Source organism: Furipterus horrens, unplaced genomic scaffold, assembly GCF_987537825.1.
Source record: "Furipterus horrens unplaced genomic scaffold, mFurHor1.1.pri manual_scaffold_11, whole genome shotgun sequence".
Lineage (NCBI taxonomy): Eukaryota > Metazoa > Chordata > Mammalia > Chiroptera > Furipteridae > Furipterus > Furipterus horrens.
The window spans coordinates 85,029,290-85,055,649 of record NW_028327181.1 but is presented as its reverse complement, the minus strand read 5'-3'; the positions used below and the strand labels follow the sequence as shown (position 1 = coordinate 85,055,649).

Here is a 26,360-nt window from a genome sequence, read left to right as displayed (position 1 = left end):
TGGTTATAAGGTGATTGCATGATTTATAAAATTCATTTATTAATATACAGGATGGGGCAAAAGTAGGTTTACAGTTGTTCATATGAAAAATAATACAATAAATCTGCCCTAGCCAGGTAGGTCAGTTGGTTAGAGCATTGTCCCGATATGCCAAGGTTGCACGTTTGATCTCCTGTCAGGGCATATAAAAGCAACCGATGAATAAATGGAACAACAAATTGATGTTTCTCTCTCCCTCCCTCCCTCTCCCTTCCTCTCTAAAATCAATAAACAGAAATTTAAAAATACAATAATTAGTAAATAATAATACAAGGATAAACTGTGTTTTGCATATTCACAACCGTAAAGCTGCATTTTGATGAAAGGATTAATGCAAGTCCTTGTATAGCTTTCAAAATATTTTTCTTAAATTTTTTCCAATGCTAATTCAAATTTTAACATGCTAATTCAACATATGTTGCCATTTTAATTCTGATATAGTTTATATATCAGAATAAAACATAGGTTAATGTTTATACTTGGAAGAGTAAAATATTTTATTTCTTATTACAGCAGAATGGCCAAAGACTATGACGGGTCTTCCCAGCACGTCAGGGACAACGGCCAGTGTAGTCATCATACGGGGCATGAAGATGTATGTAGCTCACGTGGGTGACTCAGGCGTAGTTCTTGGAATTCAAGATGACCCGAAGGATGATTTTGTCAGAGCTGTGGAAGTAACACAGGACCATAAGCCAGAACTTCCCAAGGAAAGAGAACGAATAGAAGGACTTGGTGGGAGGTAATCATTATGGTGTTTTGTCTTTCCTCTTGGTTCTATTTAGTCTTTTTCTGTTTTACTAACCAGATTGCCCTAGTTTTCCTTTTAAATGAAGTGACTTTTTTGATATTACAGGGTTTTAATTTGCCTGATAAAGTACCCACCCAGGTGCATTCATATTTGTCTCATTACTTTGAATTGACTTTTATTTCTGATAATGGCTCCAAGGGGAAATAATATTTTAGTTGGGCTCAAGTTAACAACACATACAAGGATTTATTGATAACCTTTTATATGAGTGATGATCAGCATGACCTTCACAACATGAACAGAGCAGCCATTAGAATTCCAAAATAGAACAGCTCGAATCTAGTTTTGGGAATAGAATTTTCTTAAAATAAACCTTCAGCCTTGGCTGGTGTGGCTCAGGGGATTGAGTGCTGGCCTATGAATGAAAAGGGTGCTGGTTGGTTCCTGGTCAGGGCACGTGCCTGGGTTGCAGGCTGGTCCTGGTTGGGGTTGGGTGGGAGGCCATGCATCTGATATTTCTCTCCTTGCTTTTCATCATTTTGAATACTTTTTGCCAGTCCCTTCTTGCCTGCAAAGTTTCTTTTGAGAAATCAGCTGACAGTCTTATGGGAACTCCTTGTAGGTAGCTCTTCTTTTCTTTTGCTGCTTTTAAGATTCTCTCTTATCTTTAACCTTTGGCATTTTAATTATGATGTGTCTTGGTGTGGTCCTTTTTGGGGCTTTATTATAGTTTTTAACACTGGGACGCCTGATTGCTTCTTATTTATCTTTTAAAATATTATTTTCTTGACTACTTTTTATTTTTCTCTTTGAATTTTTAAATGATATTTTCTTTGATTTTCTTAACTTATATTAGAGTTTTTTGTTTTTTTTTTTTGTCTTATTGCTTAAAATACCATCTGGATAGTTGGACAGATGCTCTTTGCCATTTGGGAGCAGGTGTCTTTTTGCATAAGTTGAGCTGTTTTATTGTAAGTTATTTCCTCCTTCCCCTCTGTCTCACCCTAGGCAACTGGCCAGTGCTCTGTTTTTCCTGCCTTCTGTTGCTGCTCAGTCAACTCTGCATATCAGGCTGTTCTTTTGTGTATGCCTTCTAGTCCTACAGCACAGCAGTGGGGAGTGCAATAAAAGCAGCATTTTTAACATTGCTTTGGTTTTTTGATCTGGATTTAAAACTTTATTTTAATCAGTACCATTATTTTGTCCTTTGTTCCTCAGACACATAGAGACCATAATGTTTTTTAATATTAAGTATCAAGAGAGGTCCTCAGGAATTTGCATAGCTATAATAATTATCTAAGTATTAAGTCTTATTTTTAGGGAGCAGGTTTAGGAAAGACCAGAAGAGCTTAAGGTGTTAGGGAGGCAGAATGTTGGTGTCTTTTCTCCAGTAACTCTTTAAGTTTCATAGATTTTTCTGAATGGTGGGTTTAATCTTTATTCTCTGATTTGTCTTCTTTTTTTATTTTTTATTTTCCTTGATTTGCTTTTTTGAGGATTAGCACTGAAGAAACCATAAAATAACAAAATGACCACCTTTGATATTCTTAGTCTTGTTATGACCTAGAACAATGTTGTTTTTCAGAATTGTGAGTTAAACTCAAAAGGGATAGTAAATGAGCAGCTCTCTTGAATTTCTCCTCTGTGTTAACGTTGACAGAGATTTCTGATCATTCTATACTTACTTCATTCCTCCCTTATGCCATCTGATGTAGTAGCCATTAGCTACATATGGCTGTTTAAATTTAAGTATAAATAAATTAAAATTAAATAGAATTTAACATTTTATTTCTTATTTACACTAGCCACATTTGCAGTGCTCAGTAGCCACACATGGCTAGTGATAACTATGTTGGGACAGTGCAAAGTAAACATTTCATCATTGCAGGAAGTGTTATGAGACAGAGCTTTTCAAATCTTCTGGCCTGCCCTCCTCAGATGAGTTTGCTTTCTACTTTAGAAAGAAGATTGAAGCTGTTACTTTTCTGCCACATTCATGGTTTTTTTGTTTTGTTTTTTCTCACAGGAAGACTGTTCTTTTCTCATTTGTAAGGTTTATGCCTTTATTTTGCTTCTCTTAGGACTTTTATTCTATTTAACTCTTTTCTCCGGTATCTTTATTTCTTTGAAGTTAGAGCAGATATATAAAAGCCATACACGGAGGTAACCAGCTAGCTGCTGCTGAGGTGTATAGCAGGCATTTCATAGTGACACTCATTTGATGGTGGTCACCATTATTTGCCCTGTCTTCAGTTTTCCATATCTTGAAGCCAGTTTACTTTCAGTGTTCATCAAGTTCAGGGGCATAGGAGATAAAATAAAATTTCAGATTATAATCAAAGGGTTTTTGGGTACACATGGGACCTGAGTAAGAAGACTGAATCACATTACCTTAATGTCATCTGTCTTTGACAGCCTTGGGAATGTGTCATTCTGTCTTATGCATGTATCTGTCAATTGGACTTAATATCAGGCAGGCTAACGTTGTTTCTTGGAAATGCTCTTTGCTACTCTACACCCCAACTTTTCTAGCCTTCTAGAGAGAAACATTTTTCTTCTATTGGTTTTAAAAAAAAATTCAGACAGATTATGATTAAAATGATTTAAGGGTCCGCTTCCCATTTCAATAATACCAGGCACAGGTTGAGAGATCATCTCTATTTTTTTTCCTCTATCTCTATTGTTTTGGCTTATAACCTGTTTTGCTCCAAGACTTGACCATATTTCCATTATGTAGGCAACCTAGAGTGTACTAACTCCTAAGGGTACTAATTACAGATTTCTATTGCTCCTGTGTCAAATTTCTAGGATGGTTTTTCTTATTCTGTAACTCCTAAATCTACACTTTTTTACAGATTTGTTTCCAAAGTCTAATCTCATACTTCTAGTTAGAGAAATATCTAAATAAATACATAGATATTCCTATTAAGGTATTTTTTATTAATTCTTCAAATTAAAAATATTAGAACTGAAGTTCTGAATACACTCAAATCCCTCAAAAACTGTATAACCTCTTCCTTTTAATTTCTTTATTGCTATTTAATCCATCTCATTTATATCCTCTTCCCCTCAATTTTTTTAGTTATCATTATCTTTTTTTTTAATGCGATCTCTACTAAATTTTCTTCCTATTACTTCCATTCCATTCTTCTAGCCTACTTTAGTAATCTTCAGATTCTCTTCATCTTAATATACCCTGTTTTGTCTTTCCTCTTTGAACAGGAACTTTGGCTTATGCATCTTTGTATCTGAAACAGATAAGTCATTATTTTGTGATAATATCTGATTTTATTAGATATTTAACACATAGAGCTACCTTAGTTGTGATATTTTAATAACTTAGAGTATTTATGTCAACTCTGTTTTTTAGTGTGATGAACAAGTCTGGGGTGAATCGTGTGGTTTGGAAACGACCTCGCCTCACTCATAATGGGCCTGTTAGGAGGAGCACAGTTATTGACCAGATACCCTTCCTGGCAGTGGCAAGAGCACTTGGTAAGTATGGCTTACATTTGGTGAAGTCATATTGAATTTTCTATAATATATGGTGGCAAAATGAGAGAGATTCTAAACCCTCATTTGGCACATAATGGGGGTAGAACTTGAAAACCTAAGTGAAGGAAAGGTTAAAGAATGGATTTCAATTTTAATTGCTCTTTGATCATGAGTCATGTTCTACCCTCATGGAGCAAGACTGTGTAGCTGGAGAGACAGGCAATAAAGAAGTAAGCTTTTGCCCTTGCTGGTGTGGCTCAGTTGGTTGGAGCATCGTCCCTTACACCAAAAGGTTGGGGGTCAATTCCTGGTCACAGCACGTACCTAGGTTGTGGGTTCAATCCCCACTTGGGACATGTATGGGAGGCAACCAATTGATGTTTCTCTCTCTCTCTTCTGTCTCTCTCTCCCTCTCTGTCTCTCTCCCCCTCTCCACCCCTCTCTAAAGTCAATAAACATATTAAAACAATAAAAATAAAATTTAAAAAGTAAGCTTGTAAATAAAATAATTACAGATTAGAAAATACCATGAGAGAAAGAAACAGGGTCCTGTGATAAAGAATAATTTAAAAAGGGAAAACTATTTTAGACATTGTGATGAAAAAGCTCCTTTGGGAAGTGTTATTTTAGCTGAGATTTAATAAATGGCTGAGAAAGAGCTGTTCTTTTATTTTTTTTCCCCTCACCAGATCATGGTTTATTATAAGGGAGTTTAACTGAGGAATAGCCTGTCCTGACTGGTGTAGCTCACTAGGTTCAGCGTCATCCTGCAAAGCAGCCACAGGTTCAGTTTCTGGCCAGGACATGTGCCTAGGTTGTAGGTCACCTATGAGAGGCAACCGATCGATGTTTCTCACATTGTTGTTTCTCTCCCTTTCTTTCTCCCTTCCTTTCTGTCTCTCTAAAAATGAATGAATGAATGAATGAATGAACAAATGAATGAATGAACGAATGAATGAATAAAAGAGAAATCCATTAAAAATACTCTCCCTTTGTTTAAAATATAAAAAACAAACCGAAGAGGAACAGTTAAATGAAAGATATGCATAAGGCAAGGTATGGGAAAAGGGTGCAGAGCTCCCACGCCCTCTCCAGGCACCGCTCTTCCCAAATCTAATGTGCTCAGCAATGGGGAAGCTCTCTGAACACCATCATTTTTTCAAAAAGAAGCTATTCTTTGAAGAGCCTATTGAAGAATATTCCAGGCATGGACCCTGAATTAGGAGAGAGCTTGGCATGTTCTAGAAATGAAAAGATTGGAGTTAACAAAGCAGATGTGGGCCACATCATGACAATACTAACATTCTAGCCTAAGTGTACTGGGAAGCATTAAAAGATATTAAGCTAAGGACTAAAATCTGATTGGCCTTTCGAAAGATGATTTTTCATATTTCTCTCTTGTTCATCTTTGGTGATCAAATGCACATAGTACCAGTCTTCATGGAGCCTATAGTATAGTGTGAGGGGAAATGAATAATAAAAAACAAATAAGAAATTTAAAGGTGTCATATAGGAACTAAACAACATGATATGCCAGTAATTGGCAGGCGGAATAGTGGGTGGCAGGGAGGGCTACTTTAGAGAGGATGATCAAGGAACTTTCTTTAAGGTGATATTTGAATAAGACCTGGAGGGAAAGGGACAGGAGAAAAACAGTCAAATCAGAGCCATAGCATTTGCAAAAGCTGCTAAGCAGTTAGTGCACATTTCATTGGGGTGGGAGGTGAGGAGGAGGAGCATAGGGGTTGTCCCGCATATATTCTCTTTTCCTACTAAATAATATTCTGATTTCCTTTTGGGAAATTATATCTCCCCTACTATATGTGCATTCTTAGTTTAGGCATACTTATTCAGGGTCCTTTTGTAAAACATATAAAATATCTTGCAAAGGACCCCCCGCTATATCAGATTCTCTGTTCTAGCATTTTGAACTAATTTTAGTAAGGACAAACATTTAAAAAACTAATTGGAATGAATTCATCCTAGTGATAGCGATTTCCTCAGCAGTGTCCATTGCAGTGGTTGGGTGTTCCTGCCTAATTGCTTGGAAATGCCGTTTCCATTCCTGGTTCTCTAGTTTCTTATCTTTTGTGCGAGCAGCTACTTGATTTTTTTTCTGAGTTTCCTTTTTGGTCTATATTAACCTGAGCTTGAAATTATTGCTTGCAAGCAAAGAAACCTAATGCAGGAAGGAAAGGGTTGTTGTCTTTAAGGAACACGAATGAAGCCAATGTGATAGAGCAGTGGAGATATAAAAGGAAGATGGACATTAGGACATTTACCTGATTAAGAAGGGCCATGCAGGCTGCGGTAGGGAGTTTGGTGAAGACATTATGGGTGGTAGGCAAGAACTAAATCCTGTTCAGGCTTTCTAGACCACATTAAGAATTTTTATTTTAAATACTTCTGGGAATAGATTGAAGAGTAGAGGAGAAGTATACCATAGGAATTGAGACTTCGGAGCTCACATTCCTAGGTTCCAATCCCAATGCTGTTACATACTGTAGAAACTTGAGCAATTACTTAATATACTGTGGATGACTTACTATACGTAAAATAGTGCCTGACATATAGTAAGTGCTCTATAAATGTTAGCTGTTATTATTGTTGCTTATTGAAGTAGGACAGTGAAATGATCCAGGTTTTTGTTTGTTTGTTTATTTTTCTGATGGATCATATGGTAGCTTTAATTTTTGAGGAATGTCCATACTGTTTTCTATAGTGGCTATACCATTTTACATTCTCACGAACCTGATCCAGTTTATTTTTGTTATTTTTAAAGATTTTATTTATTTATTTTTAGAGAGAGGCAAAGGGAGGGAGTAAGAGAGGGAGAGAAACATCAGTGTAAGAGAGAAGCACTGATTGGTTGCCTGTCTTACGGATGAAAGGAGTAATAAGGCAAAACAAGACTGAGAAAGAGCTGCAAGTAAAATACCTGTACAAGGCAATTGAGGAGAACATGTCCTGAAAGCTAAATAAGAAAGTATTTTAAGAATGTATTTTGTTATATGTAGGTTTTACCTTTTTTTTTTTTAAAGTTAAGTATTTCAAATACTGTTGGTAGTTCAGATACAGGGAAGACTGAGAAGTGACCATTGGGCATAGTAGCAATGTGTGGAGGGTGTTGGTGATTTTGACAAATTACCTGAGTTAGGATAGTGAGACCCCAGTTGTTATTGGAGTTGTTTCAAGAAATAGTAAGAGGAGAAAAATTTGATATCCCAAGTTTAGACACTCTTCCTAGTTATTTAATTATTAAGGAAAGGAGAGAAACAAAGCTTTAGCTGGAGCAGAAAGTTTAGGGTAAAGAGAGGGTTTGTTGCTGTAAGGAAAGAATAATAGTTGATAGAAAGATCCAGTAGAACAGTGAAAACTCCACATAGGAGGTAAATGGTAATTGCTATACTAATGTCCTGCAATGTTTTAACATAACTTGGTAAATGAATACATGGAAGTGAATGTACCTTGATATAAAAAGACTTAAGTGGGAGAGATGAAATGTTTTGTTATGAAAATTGGCTTATTTTTTTTCACTTGAATTTACTTTCTATTACATTTTCTCCTCAAAGCTAATACTAATACCTTTTATATTTGTACATTTAAGCTAAAAATGCTTTGTCACATTACTTTTTCAGTCTTTATTCTGGTATTTGGGGGAAAACATTTTTTAAAGAAATATGATTTTTTAAGTTTACTTTGTTGCATGATAATACTTATTGGCCCATGGTGAAATAAATGATAGTAGTTAGCATTGTTATTATGGTTTATGGCCATTTTTTTCTTTCTTTCTTTTTTTTTTTTTTATGAAAATGGGTACCATTTAAGCACTGATGGACATATAATAATTACTTGAATACAAATGTAGCAAAGGTGCCTTCTAGTGGCTGCCTGGTGGAATTGCATGTGAGTCTTGCAAATCATTTATTCTTTGGACAGGTATTTATTGAGTGCTCTATGTGCCAAGTACATGGTCTTTGCCCTCCTGGAAATGTACAGTTTAGAGAAGGGTAGAGGAATTCATCAAATGATGACAAAAAATAACTTAAAATTACAACTCTGAATTACTTGTATATGTGCTAAAGAAAACAAAATAGGAGTATTTTACCTAGCTGGCAAAGCCAGTGATGTTTGAGATGAAGTCTGAAGAATTACTAGAAATTAAGAGAGGAAGAAAGTATGTACCAGGCATAGGAACTGCATTTGTGAACAGCTCTGTGGTAGAGGGAAGCATGGTGAATATGAGGGACTCTGATGTAGGGCATCGTAGCTGGAACAGAGATATAGGAATAAGAGCCATGGCTAAAATGAGAAAATAATGCATTTTGATAGTCTGTGGATATCTTAAGAACAAGAGTAAACTATTGCAGAGTTGGAGTGGGAAATATATAACAATATTTGTGTGTGTTTAAAAAATTATAGCGAAATATATATAATAAAATTTACTCTCTCAACCATTTCAAGTGTACAGTTCAGTGGCGTTAAGTACACTTACATTGTTGTGCAGCCGTCACCCCATCCATCTTAAATTTGTGTTTTCATTAAAGAGATAGTTTTGTTTGCAGGTTTGAGAATAGATTAGTTGAGGCAACAGTTGCTGGAAAGCTCTGCATGGAAAGCTACCTGCAGACGGGGTAGGGTGCTGAAATCATAAGAGATAGGGACCACTGGGTGTCCTGTGCCCTGGCTGGCTGCCCCATTTCACAGGAGCAAGCAAAGAACATACTAAAACCAGAAGAAAGACCTCTTTCTATTCTGGTGTTCCTCCAGCATCCCTACTTGAGGACAAAAGGAAATGGCCATTGAGCAATCAACCAGCAATGTCTGCCACAATGTCCAAGGCCCCTCCCTTCAGTCTGTACAGGAATGACATTCTGATCCTATTTTGCTGTAAAAACATGTAGTTCAAGGCCCAGTTCTGATTGTTACTCATTTGATCTTAAGTAAAGCCATGTAGATCCCCTGAGCCTGTAAAATAAGGGAACTGGTTATACCATATGTTCCTAAATTTGGCTATAGATACAAATCAATTCTAGGGACTTTTACTGGCAAATTTAAAGCAACTTGAGCATTGAAACAAAAATAACAGGAATAAATGATAACACTGAAGAAATAAAGAATCCATACTGATACTAAAAAGATTATAAAGAGGTAGAGGGGAGAACGAAAAGCTCTTCATTAGAAAAGACAACTAATAAATGTAAGTTAGAGTGTTCTGATTCTGTCATCAGTTTATAGCCATCACAGTAACAGTTGATTCATACAGGAATCATTAATGATTCTAAAATATGGGTATTTTGGTGGAGAACAGGCTATTTCACACAGTCTCAAACTGACACCATACAGATTAATTATCAGGTATAAAAAGAAAAGGTCACTTTTATAGTGCTGGTAGACAGCACTTTTAACCAAATGATTGAGATTGGCATTGCCAGTAAGGGGAGAAACTGACATTTTGTGCCTCGTAATATAGTAATCTGAGGAGGATGCTACTTCAGCAATGTAGTGCTGGCCAAGAAAAGCTTTAACCTGAGCACAAACCCTGTATCTAGCATGAGAACAAGAGGAGGAAAGAGAGAAATTCAAATCTGCATTAGATTGAAAGCTGGAATTTCTTTTTTCGCATATATTTTAAGTTTTGGCATATTACGGGTTATGCTTTATATAAATTTATGTTCTTACTTGGAATGGCAATATTATACTTAAACAATGGGAAGAAACTGCTTTTGGAAGTTTTGATCATCATTTATGAACTCTATAATTGTTACTTTAAATATTTTTCTTAACTATTTCCATGTTTCTTTTTAAAATTTCATTAACCAGGTAGCTTTGCTTTGCTGATATAAAGAAGTAAATGTGTCTGTGAGCTGACCTGAGTTATAATTGGCTTTTAGGGGTTATCTGTTCTCTTTTGCTACTCTGAAGGATGAATTGCCCCTTTCAAGATGCTGGGTTAGCAAATAAGTAAGGGAAAGGGCAAAGAGTCAGAACTGCCAAAAGGTGTAAAAACTATTTACCCTCTTGTGCAAAAACCTTTAAGAACCTTCTTTTCCTGGTTCACTGAAAGGGGGGACTTTTTTAAAAAAGATTTTATTTATTTTCAGAAAGAGGGGAAGGGAGGGAGAAAGAAAGGGAGAGAAACATCCATGTGAGAGTGAAACACCAGTTGGCTGCCTCTCACACGCCCCCAACCAGGGACCCGGCCCGAAACCCAGACATGTGCCCTGACTGGGAATCGAACCAGCGACCCTTTGGTTTGCAGGCTGGCACTCAATCCTCTGAGCCATACCAGCCAGGGCTATCTAATTTCTTTTTGGTTTTCCAGGTAGAAATAAAATTACTTGTAAATAATGATGGTTTTATTTTCTCCTGTCTGATTCATGTGTCTGATTTACTTTTATTATCTTACTGTGCTGGAAGGGACCTCCAGTATAATACTGGAAATGTGGTGGTAGAAGGCATTCTTATGAGCTTGAGGGAGGTACCTTAAATCTGTAGTTTGCTAGGAACCTTTTTCATATATCATGAGTGGATTTTGAATGTTATCAAATACTTTTCTACACCTATTGAGATGAACATGTAGATTTTCTCCTTTATTTTTATTTTATTTTTAAATTTTTAAAAAAGATTTTATTTATTTTTAAAGAAAGGGAGAGAAACATTGACATGAGAGAGAAACATTGATCAGTTGCCTCTCAAATGTGCTTGATCAGAAATTAAACCTGCAACCCAGACATGTGCCCTGACCAGGAATCTAACTGGTAACTTTTCGCTTTGCGGGACAACAGCCCAACACACTGAACCACACCAGCCAGGGCTAGATTTTCTCCTCTAATATGTTGATGTTATACTACTAGTTTGGAAATAATACTTCTTCTTTTTCTGCTTCCTGTCTGGCAGGTGATTTGTGGAGCTATGATTTCTTCAGTGGTGAATTTGTGGTGTCACCTGAACCAGACATAAGTGTACACACTCTTGATCCCCAGAAGCACAAGTATATTATCTTGGGGAGTGATGGTCTTTGGAATATGATTCCACCTCAAGATGCCATCTCAATGTGCCAGGACCAAGAGGAGAAAAAGTACTTGATGGTGAGAAGTGACTCAATAATTTGTTGTTATTGTATACACATCATTCTGGTGCTTTTGTTCACCTTCAGTAGATTTCTCCATTTGCCTGGCTCTAGAAGTGAGTAAAATACAGCTTTTGCAGCTCATTAGGGATACGAGACAGGAAATAAGTAAAACTAGATAACAAAACACTTAACCACCGACTTCATTATGTACAGCCTTTGACTTACTGGACTATGAAGTCTCACCAGTTCTTTTTTTATTAAACTGAGATATAATTCACACCATGACATTTATTCTTAAAGTATATAATTTAGCAATATTAAATCATATTAAATTGCCTCCATTCAGTCACTCAGCTAACATATTAGGTACTAGGTCCCGGGAATGCAAAGGTAGATAGAATATAGTCCTTGCTCAGCCACATTATTACAAAGAGGATGGTAAATAGTGATCAGTACCATTTGATTGTGAGTCGTTTAAAGATAAGAGTCATGTCTTGATTCACTTTTACAACTTTGGGGCTAGCATGTTGCATTTGGTCAGTGACACGAGATGTAAAAGAAAGATTAAAGAGTTTTTGTTGGATTTAGAATTCTTCAATGATAAGAGAGAGAAAGACATTTCAGTGACATGATGAGGCCAAAAGCCAGTTTATAGTAGATTGGGAGAACCTGTTTTATAAATGCTGATGTTGTTTTTAGAATGAGTATTGAAGGAAGCATGCATATAACAATATTTAGAACAAGTGTTAGGAAAACTGAGCAGGAGAAGGTAGGAAACTGGGGGAGATTGCATAAGGAAGTTTCATGGATTAGAGTGATACTTGAGGAAGTCTTAAAGGTGAGGTTGAGTTTACCTGGTAATAGATTAAAGAAGGAGATAAAAGCTTTCCAGGCAAGAAATAGGATGTGTAAAATCAGAGGAGAGACAAATATGACATACTTGGGTTTCATAAGTAGTTTGATGTGACTGGAGGATAGGGGGAAAAAGGTTTTGAAAAGTCATTTGAAGTTAGGTCTTACAGCTAGGTTGTGGAAAGTTACTGAGCAGCTGCATTTTGGAAAGCTTACTCATTGGTTTCCAAATGGAATATAAAATAGAGGGTAGATGATAATAGATGTGAGGATTCTACTTATTAGGAGCCTCTTAACAAAATAAAACTGATGCAAAGTTGTCAGTGAAAGAGAATAGGTGGCAACAATGATTAGTGAAGAATCCCTGAGAGAAGGTGACTTTCGATGAGGTGAGTGTTGGGCGGGGACAGAGTTGTAAGGTCTGTGTCCACCTCTCTTCACATGTTGATTATTATTGGTTGTGTAACTGATTAGATTTTTATTAATGGATTTCTTAGGCTTCCTCTTTGGAGGCTGCTGTTATATTCTAAATAAGATATTTTGCAAGCTTGCTCTAAGGCAGTAATGGTAAAAAACAACAGCATTCATACATGTAAGTACAAAAGAAATAACATGAATGGTAGAATTGCTAGTACATGATTTTTTAAGGAGGGAGGATATGATACCCAAATTTCTAACTGGTGACTGGAAGCTATTATCAAGAAGAAACACCCTGGCTGGTGTGGCTCAGTGGATTGGGTGCCAGCCTGCGAACCAAAAGGTTGCCAGTTCAATTCCCAGTTAGGGCACATGCCTGGGTTTCAGGCCAGGTCCCCACTTGGGGGATTGCGAGAGGCAACTGATCAGCATACCTCTTGCATGTCAAAGTTTCTCTCCCTTTTTCTCCCTCCCTTCCCCTCTTTAGAAATAAATAAATAAAAAAAAAAAAAAAAAGACGAAACATTATTTTGGGGGAGAAGGGAGATAATTCGATTGGATGTAGGCATGTTTAATTGGAGGTACTTGTGGTTCATCTTGACATTGTCGGTAGGCAGTTAGAAACACATTAGTAGAGAGGCCTAATTTGAGTGCTAACAGGAGTTAGGTAAAGTTGTGGCAATTTATGAGATCACCTAGCGAGACGATAGGATGAAAGAAAAGGACGGTATTTGGGGGTGGCTCAAATCAGCAGAAGCAGTGAGCTGAGAGGAAATTTTAAGTAATGTGGAAATGGTTTGTACAGATTTTATTTTTCATGGAAATAGAGGTACACTGAAAAAGTGAAAAGGTAAAGTAGTTCTCAGTGAGCTACTGTTTGGAGAATGATGAAATGTGTACTGGGGAATGTGATGGTTTCATGAGTTAGAAATTAATGCTGCCTTTGAATAAGTATTTACTTCTATACACAAAAAAAGAAATCAATGCTACTTTCCATCTATTGTGAGGTACATGCTTTTGCACATGAGAAAGTGGGGGAAAAGGCAGTGTTAAAAAAGTCATTGGGAATGCAAGGATGGCTTGATACTAAGTTTTTGAACAAAGCAGCTGAGAAGAGTTATTTGTAGTTTGCCACCATTAATGTGCAGAAATAACTGTATTATGCCGAAGATCAGACTACCCGAAGTAAAGACAATCCCTGTTTTTCCAAGGAAAGGATGAAAAACAACAACAACAACCCAGTTCTTTATCCAGTTTGAATATATACACTTAGGGATATAGATGACAAGAAAATGACTTACAGTACATTATATTTTTCTATAATGCTTATAGTACTATATAGTACATTATATAGTGTATATTATGGTATATTATAGTACATTAATATTTTTGTAGAGTATATTAATATATTTTATTACATTGCATAAAATTACATCAAATTTTTTTCCACTCGTACTTCATGATATATTTCTTTTTCAACCAATTTCACTCATTTTCATCATTCAGTTACTTCTAGAGGTACTTTTTAAGACATGTCGTCCTGTTTTCTAGAACACATAATTTTCATCTGCTCTCTGAAACTTAACAATTATTGAATCCATGTATGGTGCTGAAAGTTTTCTTCCAAGCTATATTTATTTGCATAACATGAGGTCATTTACATTATTTTTTCTTTTTAGTATTTTCTGTTGGTATGTATTTGATCTCTATACCATATGAATGACATTGATCATTTAAAAATACATGTTTAAGAGTCATTTATATTTCCTTGCCTCTGAATTTTGTCGATATGCGTTGACAATTTTTGTTTTGGGTCATTGTCTTTGACTTTTCAGAAGCCTATATTTTAGGAGAAAATTGGCCCTTTGCAATGAATTTTCTTTGCCATTCCTGATTTTATCTCATTTGTGAATTGCTTATCTATAATAACTTGATGTTTACTTCCCTTTTTAGATTACTTCGATATAACTTTGCCTTAATAACTGTATGTAACTTTTCCACAATAACTGTAATTACATTTACATTGAAGACACATTTCTTGCTACCAAAAAGATAAAAATATAGGTGAAATTTAACCACGGGATAGGCCTTATTTTGTTATTTTATAAAATTTATAGTAGTACAAGGGGGAAAAATTGGGACAACTAATAACAATAAAAATTTTTTTCTTTTTTTAACAATAAAATTGTTTGAAAATAAAATAGTTTGCCTTGGATGGTATGGCTCAGTGGATGAACCAGCCTATGAACCGAAAGGTCACCAGTTTGATTCCTGGTCAGGGCACACGCCTGGGTTGTGGGCCAGGTCCCAGGTTGCGGGCATGCGAAAGGCAACTGATTGATGTTTCTCTTGCACAACGATGTTTCTCTCCCTCTCTTTCTCCCTCCCTTCCCCTTTAAAAATAAATAAAATATTTTTTAAAAAGTAAAATAAAATTTAGAGTAGTATTGTTTAACATAGTTTTGGAATCTGTGGATAATGTTTGAAATTTGGGTATATAATTAATTTATTAGGCTATATTGAACACCTAACTTCTAAGTTGATACAGATGTAGTGTTGACTAAATTTGACTTGTTGTGTTTCTTCTTCTTTTAAATACAGGGTGAGCATGGACAATCTTGTGCCAAAATGCTTGTCAATCGGGCACTAGGCCGCTGGAGGCAGCGTATGCTTCGAGCAGATAATACTAGTGCCATAGTAATCTGCATCTCTCCAGGAGTGGACAGTCAGGGAAATTTCAGCAATGAAGATGAGCTCTATCTGAATCTGACTGATAGCCCTTCCTATAATAGTCAAGAAACCTGCCTGATTACTTCTTCTCCAAGTTCTACACCACCAGTCAAGGTATATAGTTCTATAGTGTTTAAGTTGTTTTAGTTCTATAGTATTTAAGAAAGAGTTTCTTTAGTTAGAATTGCCTGAAAACACGTGTTCAGATTTCTTATATTATAAGACTTTGGATTTCAACTAGTTTCAAGGAAGTGATGAATCTTTGTCATGTAACTTACTGTCAGTGAACCATCTTCACACCAGTACTTAGTAATGTGAATGCCAACTGTGTGTACAGCACCTAATGGAAAGGTGGTTAGATGTGGCCCCTGAAGAATACTAATGATATTACTATTTGGATCTTATCGATCCCAATTCCCTTCTAATAGTATGTACATTTGTAGTCATTTCTTTTCTTTGAAATCCCTTAAATAATAGTGCAGATTAAAACCTTTTAAAGCCTCTTCGTTATCCTTTGAGCATTGGGAAGGAACTTATGTTCATTGGAGTACGTGCCTACTTCTTAATGTATCCATAACTTTTGTATTTCCTAATGTATTTGTATTTGAGTAACTGACTTTGAGGCATAATAGAGATGGAGGCATTAGAGTAGAGGTAAGAATAAGGGGACAGGATATTTTGATAGGTATAAATATTAGAATCTCAAGTAAAAAATGATTGCAATCTGCTGATTTACATTAGTGAAATTATATATATATTGCACATAAAATGTTTTAAAATTATTTCTAAAGTTCTGAGAAATAATGATCTAATAATCATAATAAAGAAGAGATATATGTATGCCTTAACTTATATGTAGGCATGGTTTTTAATGACACTTTGGTTAATTTTGAATGTTTTTTAAGACTTACATTTAGACTAGGCATTTAAGATTAGGTTTATATCTGTACACATGTCAGCTTCTGTTTGAATCTAAGGTAAATCAGTAGTCAGACCTTTGTTTTGGATGGATTAGAAAAAATATCTCTGGTTAATGATACATGACTATAGTATGAATTTCTTTTTCAATCCTTTCTTTAGGGCAAGACTAAACTTAGCTGTTTTTACTACTGTGAACTATAGGAAGGAGGAATAAAGAAGAGAATTCTTTCAGAAAATTAACACTTCGTTTCTGTTGCTATCTAGGCAGAATTTGTAATGAGTTGTTTAATGTTGGGTTGGTAGACGGAGCGAGAAAGTTGATCTCTGAAGTAGTGAAGTAGTCTGTATTGTTAGGAGGTAATGTTAATATCACAAATGCTGTATGAACATGTAAGTAGGTTTAGCGATATTAAGTAATTAATCTGGTATGGATCTAAGAAGTCCAAGCAGTTGCCCGTGCTAACAGATGCAATGTATTACCACAGAATGCCAATAAAAAGAGAAGGAAAAGGAACAGCTCAAGGAGCAAGTGGGGGAAGAAAAGCCAGCGCACCTGTAGTGAAAGAATAATAATCTGTGAATTTAAAAAGATACAGCACAACAGAAATCATAATAAATTGTGTTAACTCTGAAATCGTCCCATTGTTTTTCTTTTATATAGGCATCCCATCTAACATTTAGCATTGTTATACAGAATAGAGCAATATGTTTTATTCCTATGAATTGCTTGATGCTTATATTAGTGACATGGTTGTTTGGTAGTAGGTAGCCTTCTGTCTACAGAACTTACTGCTGCCTGGTCTTGTTGCAACTCCTTTTTCTGTATTTAAACAGGATAAACTCTTGATCAGCAATTACTTAGACTAGATACAGTTTTTTGTGGCCAGCTAAAACATGCTTATGACCAGGTATACATTGGAATCAACTTAATGCACAGGGATAAACTCACAGCTCTTGTTGTCATGTTATTGAAAGTCATACATAAATATTCTAGAACAGAAACTGTCTTGTTATCCTTTCTCCACACTTGTACTTTGAAATGAGGTTGCTGCCCGCCATTTAGTCAGTGTTAAAACAGATAAGAATTGAGCTTTAATAAAACCTGTACAGTGTAAAGTAAGTAAGTGAACCAATGACCCTGTGAAGAAGTATAACCTTAGTAAAATAAAATAAAAATGAAGAAGAAGCAATCTATTTGGGGCAGTACCAAATTAGGAACTAGGGTTTCTCATCTTCATTCTTCATTGGATCTAAAGTCAGTACTTTTTCAGTAAAGAATGTTCACATTTATGGTTAAATTGAAATGCTTTTAGATGGTTTTAATTTTCCTTTTTTTAAATTATAGAAACATTAAAAAGAACATTCTTTTTATGAATATTGTTTCTTAGACAGCACTTTTTTGAAAGGTCTTTATTCCTAGCGGATTTTATATCAGAGGAAGACCAGGAAATAAATCCTCACTTATCACTTTATAAAAATGTTTATTTGGCCCCTAGAATATATTAATCCCTGACACCTAGGTATGTTTAATAAAAAAGATTTCTTTTCCCAGAAAAAAGAATATATTAATATTTTAGTAACTTATTTGATAAGTGAGGAATTAATTGAGGGATGTTAAATACTTGGGAGAGGGATAGCATTTATGCTTCAACTTGGTCCTTGAGAAACTAAAAGACTCATTTTATAAAGGATTATTACAGTGGAAGATTGCATTTGATTAGAAGAATGTTCTTATCTTTCTGGAGATGGGAGGATATTCTGAGTATATGTAGATCTAAAGCAGTATAGTTAATGTAGCGGTGCTTATCTGAATCACCCATGAAACTTCTAAAAAACAATACTGAAAATTTATTTATGATTTTCACTTCTTTGAGAGGTGCCCAACCGTGCTCAATAGGTTCCCATGAGTCTTGCTTTTCTCAGATCACAGAATAGCATCTAGTGTTGGGAGATGGGTACAAAACAACAATGTGGGTTTCCTCATGACATAGCTGCTTCATTGTTGCCCTTCACATTTTCCACACTACTGAATTTTCACAAATTAGACTATAGAAAGTAGGAAAAAGCCAAATGTGTCACTTACTCTGATGAAACCTCTGCTCCCCAAGGGTTAGGTTGAATTCTAGGGTAAATTATTCCTTATTTGGTTTACTTTCTGTTTTTCAGTCACTGGAGGAGGACCCTTGGCCAAGGTTGAACTGTAAGGACCACATACCTTCCCTTGTTCGTAGTAATGCCTTCTCAGAGAATTACTCAGAAGTCCCAGCGGAGATAGCTCGAGGGAATGTCCAGTCTGCAGTCACACCCTCAAAAGATCCAGAGCCACTTGAAGAAAATTACAATAAAGCCCTGACTTTAAGGATACATGATTCTTTGAATAATAACCTGTCAATTGGCCTTGTGCCTACCAATTCAACAAACACCATCATGGACCAAAAAAACTTAAAGTTGTCAACTCCAGGTCAAATGAAAGCCCAAGAAGTTGAAAGAACCCCTCCAGCAAACTTTAAAAGGACATTAGAAGAATCCAATTCTGGCCCTCTTATGAAGAAGCATAGACGAAATGGTTTAAGTCGAAGTAGTAGTGCTCAGCCTGCAAGCCTCCCTGCAACCTCGCAGCGAAAGAACTCTGTTAAACTTACCATGCGGCGCAGACTTAGGGGCCAGAAGAAAATTGGAAATCCTTTACTTCACCAGCACAGAAAAGCTGTTTGTGTTTATTGAACTATATCTGGAAAATGGTTTTCCAAATTTAAGATATGAAACTTTTTGAAGTTGGTGCCGAAGTTGAACTTTTTAAAAAGGGACAAAATAAAAATAGTATGCAGTTTGACTTTTTGGAATTCAAGAGTTTAATCCTAGCCTTTTATTTGCTTGTACTATAAATGTGAATTTTGTAGATGTTAGGGTATACATTGCTGTAAAATGTGTGTAAATTTGTATCCTTCACACAAACTCAGCCTCTTACCCTGATACACAGTAAATATAACAACAGGGCTAAAGGTTTTAAAAATCAAAATCAAAAGAATCTATTAGATTTTAGAAGTACATTAACTTTTAAAGATGCTTATTAAGTCACTTGTGATGAAAACTATACAACTTTTTAAAGTAAATTATTAAGCCAACTAGAAAAGTGAATTATTTTCATAGTGACCAGTGTTCCACTTAATGTTTCTTAGAGATAACTATCGTCTTCTAACAATTATTTTAAATTTCTAATTTCATAATTTTTCATAGAAGCAGAAGTAGCTGGGTATTAGTCTCCTTGTCCTAATTAAAATACTATGCAGTATCTTATTTCAGTAGCATTTTTCTAAAAAACTAATAATCAGATATACTCACTAAATCTTTGGAATAGAAAGAGGTGTGTTTCCTTAAAAAGATGCCCTTTTGTTTATCTCAGACATTCAGTGGTATTATTAGGTCTTAAAGTAGTTACCCTCTTCTAGTGTTTGCATAAAATATGTGAAGTTTTTCTTGCTATTTCAATAACAGATGGTGCTGCTAATTCCCAACATTTCTTAAATTATTTTATATATCGTACAGTTTTCATTGATTATCTGGATATATATTTGTTCATCTAATAAATCAGTGAACTGTTTGTGATGTTGCTGGATTTTTATTGTTGGTTTTAATGATATATATTAACTTCTGTTGTGCCATGATTGTGCTTTTAGAGTAACTTAAAATACATGTAATGTTTGTTTTGCACTCTTTAATTTAGAATAACAGACTAAATATTCAACAATAAGAATATGGTTAAGTCATGGCTTGTAAGCACTTGATGAAATAAATAGCAATTAAAAATGAATAAAACTTTGTTAATGTAGGGAAAAAACTAAAAGGAGCTAATACTAAAACTAAGAGTATGTCATTGCGGCGTGGTGAATTGTTATACAATGAGAATTTTTTAAGTTTGTTAACTTACAACAAGTCCTCTCATTGAAAGATTAAAGAGTTGATTATGTACTTACAGTATGCTAGGTACTGCACAATTGGAAGCATACAAGTTCCCATAAGAAAACTGAGAACCAGTAGTCCGGGTAAAACATTATTTGTGGCTAGTTTCTAAAAAGGATTTTTGGATAATAGTTTGTTTTTCAGATCTATCCAAGATAGAGATGTAGCAACTAGAAGGCACTTTGGGAGTAAATTTATGGTGAAGGTTTTTTTCATCTTTTAGACATGTGATACCATGTTAGCTGCACCAAGTAGAAATTCAACAAGTCTGAATGTGTGTTAAAGAAAGGAATATTCATTTGGCTACTTTTCACTTTTTCTGCCAGTGTTTTTTTTTTTCTTTTAAAGATTTTTATTTATTTATTGTTAGAAAGGGGAAGGGAGGGAGAAAGAGGGAAACATCCATATGTGAGAGAAATAGATCAGTTGCCTCTTGCATGCCCCCAACCAGGGGCCTGGCCAGCAACACAGTCATGTGCCCTGACTGGGAATTGAACCACTGGCGACCTTTCAGTTTGCCATAGGATGCGGATCCCACTGAGCCATCTCAGTCAGGGTTCTACTAGTAGTTTTAAAACAAAGTAATTAATCCTATATCAATATGAAATTAAAATTTCCATTTGATTAGAGTAACGGATTAAGTAATCTTTGATGCAAAAATGCTATAGCATTAACTTTCATATATCACATTTTTAGTGCAAGAGTCCAATTACATGCCATACTGGTAGCTATCTAATACTGGAAACATTTCTGTATATGTTCCTAGGGCAATTTCAGACCTATTATTTAAGGAGTTGAAGATGTTATGTAATCACAAATGTTTTACTGTTTCTATTTTTATTAAATTTTATTTGCCTATGTAACAGATCTGTATGATGGAGAATTTATGATGTCTAAAATGGTACATAATGAAAAATCCAACCTCAGTCCTTAAGGCAGCCAACATTATCGCCCATTTTTTGTGTTCTTTGAGTGATAATCTATGTGCACACATGCAACTATATATGTTTTTATATCTTAATCTTTCAAAGATTATTTCCATATAAGTACATCACAGGGCCTCCTCATTCTTTAGTAGTCTGTCTAGTCTGTGGCTATATAACTTTGCCATTACTTAATTTCTGTCCACTAAAAGGAAAATACTTATTTCCTTTACTCTCAATACTTAGGACACCAGTGTGTGAGTTTTCCTACACCACAGTTTTCTAATTTCTGCAGACACCAACTGGATGCCTTACAATTCAGTTCTGATACTACACATGAAGTTATCAGATCTCACAAATGAAGGGCTCAGTGTTACAAGACTGCCCTCATTTAAGATACCAATTATAGTCACATATACTTTTGATTAACTGGCTATTAATCAGGGTTTCCACAACCGCATTCCAGGTTTGATCATTTGCTAGGTCACTCAGAACTCAGAGAAACATGTTTACTGGTTTATTATATAATAAAGGACACAGATGAAGAGATACATCAGGTGAGGTTCAGAAGGGTCCCAAGTGCAGGAGCTTCTGTCCCCACGGGTTTGGGTGCACCCCAAAACCTGGCATGTAAGTTCACTAATCTGAAGGATCTGTGAACCCCACAGTTCAGGGATTTTTCTGGAGGCTTCATCACGTAACCATAATTATTAACTTGATTTTCAGCCTCTTCCTCTCCAGGAGGAAGTGGTCTGGTGAGGCTGAAAATTCAACTTCTAATCATAGCTTGTTCTTTCTGCTGACCTGCCCCCATCCTGAAGCTATCCTGGAGCCCACTAACAGTCTGGCCTCATAAGGACAAAAAGATGCTCCTAAAAGTAAATTCCAGGGAATTTTTACGAACTCTTGTCAGAAAGGGGTCATGACCTGCTGGTGCATACCTCTGCACCTAACCCCTTCCCTTTCTTGGGAAAGTAAAATGAAAACTGCTTTCTGAAAAAAAAGGAAAAAAAAGGTTAGTGACCAAAGGCAAAAGAATCTAACATCTTTAGTTATCTAGGAAATGACAAAGGTTTTAGGAGCTCTAGATAGGAGCCTGAAAGAAAAACCAGTATGTATATTTTTATATCAAAATAACACATTCACACACTGGTTCTTTTCAATATGTATATTTAAAAAATTTTAGATAGAAACATGGATTTGTTATTCCACTTACTGATGCATTCATTGGTTGCTTCTCACATGTACCCTGACTGGAGATTGAACCTGCAACTTTGGTGTATTGGGACAACGCTCTAACTGAGCTACATAGCCTGGGTGCTTTTCAGTATTTTGTAGAACCGGTAATTCTTGACCTATTTTATTTTATGCCTCAGAGATTAAAACATGTATTAGTTACATATTGCTGCATAAAAATACTTCAAGGCCCCGGCTGGTGTGGCTAAGTAGGTTGAGTGGCGGTCTGTGAACCAAAGGGTTGCCGGCTCTATTCCCAGTCGGCACATGCGTGGGTTGCAGGCCAGGTCCCCAGTTCAGGGCATGTACGAGAGGCAACCACACGTTGATGTTTCTGTCCCTGTCTTTCTCCCTCCCTCCCCCTCTCTCTAAAAATAAATAAAGAAAATCTTTGGAAAAAAACCCTCAAAATTTAGCAGCTTAAAACAATAAACTATCTCCACAGTTTCTGAGTGTTAGGAATCTGGGAATGACTTTGCTAGGTTAGTCTCGTGTGGTTGCAGTCATTTGAAGGCCTCACTAAGGGCTGGGGATCCAACATATACCTGTTGGTAGAAGGCCTCATTTCCTTGCCATATATGCCCCTCCGTAGAGCTTCTCACAGTATGTCCATTAACTTTCCCCCAGGGCAAGTGGTATCATAAATAAGAAGGCAGAAATCACAATGTGTTTATAACCTAACTTCAAAAGTACCATATTAATTAAGCTATATTTTATTAGTCACAGACTAAATCAGATTAATGTAGGAGGGAGCCACTCACCATGAATACCAAAATGTGAGCATCATTATGGGTCATCTGGGAGGCAGTCTATCACAATCTAGAAAGAATACAGGGTTTTTAGTATTGCTTTCATAACATGTATACTAGGTTTGCTTTGTTAACAACATTAATAATAATATTTTTATTATCTTCCAGATATTTGGAAGATTGCTCTAATGGACTGAGGAATTTTAAATTTATCTTTCCCCTAAATACAGGGGTTGGCAAAAGTAGGTTTAGTTACTTGTATAGAAAATAATACAATGATTAATAAATAATAAGAAAAACGTTTTATGTTTTGTGTACTCAAAATTGTAAAGCCAAGTCTCCCTTTGTCACCATAAGTTTTTTTTTTCCTTCAGATTTTTAAGCAGTTTTCATTTAGGGTTAAACGGGGAAGGTAAATTATGACCTGGGTATCATTAACACGTTTTGTACCGGGGAATTTAAATGCCTTCCAGAAATGACAAGAATTCTTGACACCTGTATGCAATGTGTTAAAACAGTCGATGAAATTAATTTTTGTTTTTTGTCAATAGTTTTACTTTCTGGTTCTTTAATTATAAATACCAGCTCCAGATTTCAGGATAAATTGTTGGGGTTCTGAAATGTAATTTTTCCTGTGAATGAATAGAGCATTATGGAGAATCAAAATGAAACAAATAGTCCCTTACATTAAAGAGCTTGCATTTTAGCAAAATAGACAATACAATTATACATTAGTCAACTAGATAACAGCTACAAAGCAGTACTAATGTGTCAGTAGATAAAGGACAGAGATAAAGGACAACCACACTTCATAGTTTACTTGGGACAGTACTATTTTACCTTTAAATTTTTTTCAATTATTAATAGTCCCATTTCAAGGTTTTCTGCATAGAATGTGAATTATATGGCTACCATTTTTTAAAGATTATTTATTTATTTTTAGAGAGAGGGGAAGGGAGGGAGAAAGAGGGAGAGAAACATCAATGTGTGGTTGCCTCTCATGTGCCCCTAACTGGGGACCTGGCCTGTAACCCAGGCATGTGCCCTGACTGGCCATCGAACCAGCAACCCTTTGGTTTGCAGGCCGGTGCTTGATCCACTGAGCCACACCAGCCAGGGCTGGATACCTTTTAAAAACCTTATTATTTTGCCTTTTACTTGACCGAAAGTTAAAATATTAATGTTCACCATAGTTCTATGTTAAATCAGATTATTACGCCACAGCTTAAATCATGTAATTATTTAAAATTTAAAAAAAAAATTGACTTTAGAGATAGAAAGGAAGAGAGTGAGGAACATGATTTTTTGTTCCACTTATTTGTGCATACCTTGGTTGCTTCTTGTATGTGCTGTCACCTGGGATCGAACCCACAACCTTGGTATACCCAGACAATAATTTTATGAACTGAACTACCTCTCCAGAGCCTAAATTGTGTGATTATTATCCAAGTGTTTTGGGTGTCCAGGGTGAGTAATGGTTTGCTTGAGGCTAAATAAAAAGAACCCTAAGCCTATCAAAACAAACACAATAAAATATAAAATGACCTCACAATTTTATTTGCATGTAGATGGTGACTTGACAATTCCTTGGGGATTTTAGGAGAAGCAATTTTACTCATTAGTAATTTAATATAACGGACATTGTAGCACCTGGAAGAATACAGAACTCTAGCTTGTACTCACTCTTCTACACTGAAAATAAGTTTCCTAGCTGGGATTGCTCGTTCATAAGAACAGATTTTTGAAAAGTTTCCCCAGGTCCCATTTCTTTGAAATGACTCAGGAACTGGCAATATCTACTAAGCACTCAAAAGTTACTTCCATTCAAAAAAATTATAAATTTATTTTCTATTTGAAGGCTCTTGAGAGAACCACACATCATCTCTGTAGAGAAAAAAATGGAGGACTTAGAATTAGTTCGTTGGTTAATTAATAATCAGTTAATTTGGAGAAATTTCTAACTGGTTCTAAGAATTTTAAATTCATTTACTCCTATAAAAATCCTATGAGACTCATAACATTCTTTCCACAGTTTACAAAGGATGAAACAAAGACGGAGAAATTCATCCCCATATCAATGGCAAGTACTGACTGGTTGAAAATTGGAAGCAATAATATCCATTGGACCAGTTTTCTTTTAAAGCAATTTCCATGATGATGATGAGACTCAATTATATATTTTTATTTCAATCACTCCTGATAAACAACAAACTTGAAGAAATAAAAAAAATATCTGAGCCCTGGCTGGTGTGGCTCAGTTGACTGAGCACTGCCCTGCAAACCAAAGAGTCGCCAGTTCGATTCCCATCCAGGGCACATAACTGGGTTTCGGGCCAGATCCCCAGCTGGGGGCGTGCGAGAGGCAACCACACATTGATGTTTCTCTCCCTCTCTTTTTCCCTCCCTTCCACTCTAAAAATAAATAAAATCTTTGGAAAAATAAATCTTAAATATAAGTAAAATGTGGAACTTTACCAGTGTTCATGCTATCTTTAAGCGCCATCACTCAGTTCAAGCCCAATACAAAGGCATCATCCTTGATTGTTTTTTCTTCTATCGCATATCCAACTAATTATCAAGTCCTTTCAATTCTCTTCCAAAATATCCTGAAGTTGACATTCCACCTCTACTGCCTCACTTCTGGGCTCAGTCCTAGACCGATCTCGCACTTGGTCTACTGAAATAGCCTCCTTGCTTGATCCACCACTTCCACTCTTGTTCCTCTCCCTGACAAAAGTTTACTCTCTGTTCAGTAAGTAGAATGACCTTTTAGAAATGTAAATACACGATCATGACACTTCCTAGCCGAACGTCCTCCAATAGATTCTCACCCTAGAATAAAATTGTAACTCCTTATAATTGTATACAAGACCATAGTCCACCTGGCCACTGCTTACGTCCCCTAACTAGTCTTTCATTACCTTATACTTAGTCCACTTTGCTTAAATCATAGTGTTTTTCCTCAAATTTCATTCCCTTCTTAGAGCCTTTGTTCAATAAACCGATGTTAGCTTTGTTGTATAAGAATGTGACAAAACAGCACCGGTTAGGTTTTGATCTTTTCCTTAAGGCAGGGAAGGAAGGAGTCAGGCGTGGTCCACAAACCTAGATCAAGTTGACAGGATTACCCGCCGCACCCCTTATTCAGATCAGCTACCTCCTTGGCTCCAAAGCTGCTCACCATCCTCAGCCGCATAGGCTCCCGGAAGGTA

The 26,360-nt window shown here is 35.9% G+C and overlaps 1 protein-coding gene and 1 long non-coding RNA gene across 7 annotated transcripts in view; one reads left to right on the top strand and one right to left on the bottom strand.

The window, feature by feature from the left end:
* PPM1D (protein phosphatase, Mg2+/Mn2+ dependent 1D) overlaps positions 1–21,107 on the top strand; it is a 29,546-nt gene extending 8,439 nt beyond the window's left edge. Inside the window, exons 2-6 of one of the 3 annotated variants that reach the window (XM_090291194.1) lie at positions 553–781; positions 4,161–4,285; positions 11,186–11,376; positions 15,231–15,473; positions 18,447–21,107. In XM_090291194.1, coding sequence (XP_090147320.1) covers positions 553–781; positions 4,161–4,285; positions 11,186–11,376; positions 15,231–15,473; positions 18,447–19,004 — 1,346 coding nt within the window. In that variant the 3' untranslated portion in view covers positions 19,005–21,107. Of the gene's footprint in view, positions 1–552; positions 782–4,160; positions 4,286–11,185; positions 11,377–15,230; positions 15,474–16,439; positions 16,915–18,446 lie in introns of those variants that run through there. The other 2 variants (XM_090291195.1, XM_090291196.1) reach the window with 2 other exon arrangements.
* LOC149998679 (uncharacterized) lies at positions 242–26,360 on the bottom strand. Of its 4 annotated transcripts, XR_016514004.1 has the most exons (5): positions 26,254–26,360; positions 23,161–23,218; positions 18,923–19,072; positions 18,496–18,605; positions 242–708 (listed from the first exon to the last, which is right to left on the bottom strand). It is a non-coding gene; the product is annotated as an uncharacterized LOC149998679 (long non-coding RNA). The 4 variants fall into 4 exon arrangements; XR_016514003.1 differs by lacking the exon at positions 18,923–19,072 and having other exon boundaries at positions 247–708; XR_016514005.1 differs by lacking the exons at positions 242–708; positions 18,923–19,072 and adding an exon at positions 5,396–5,526.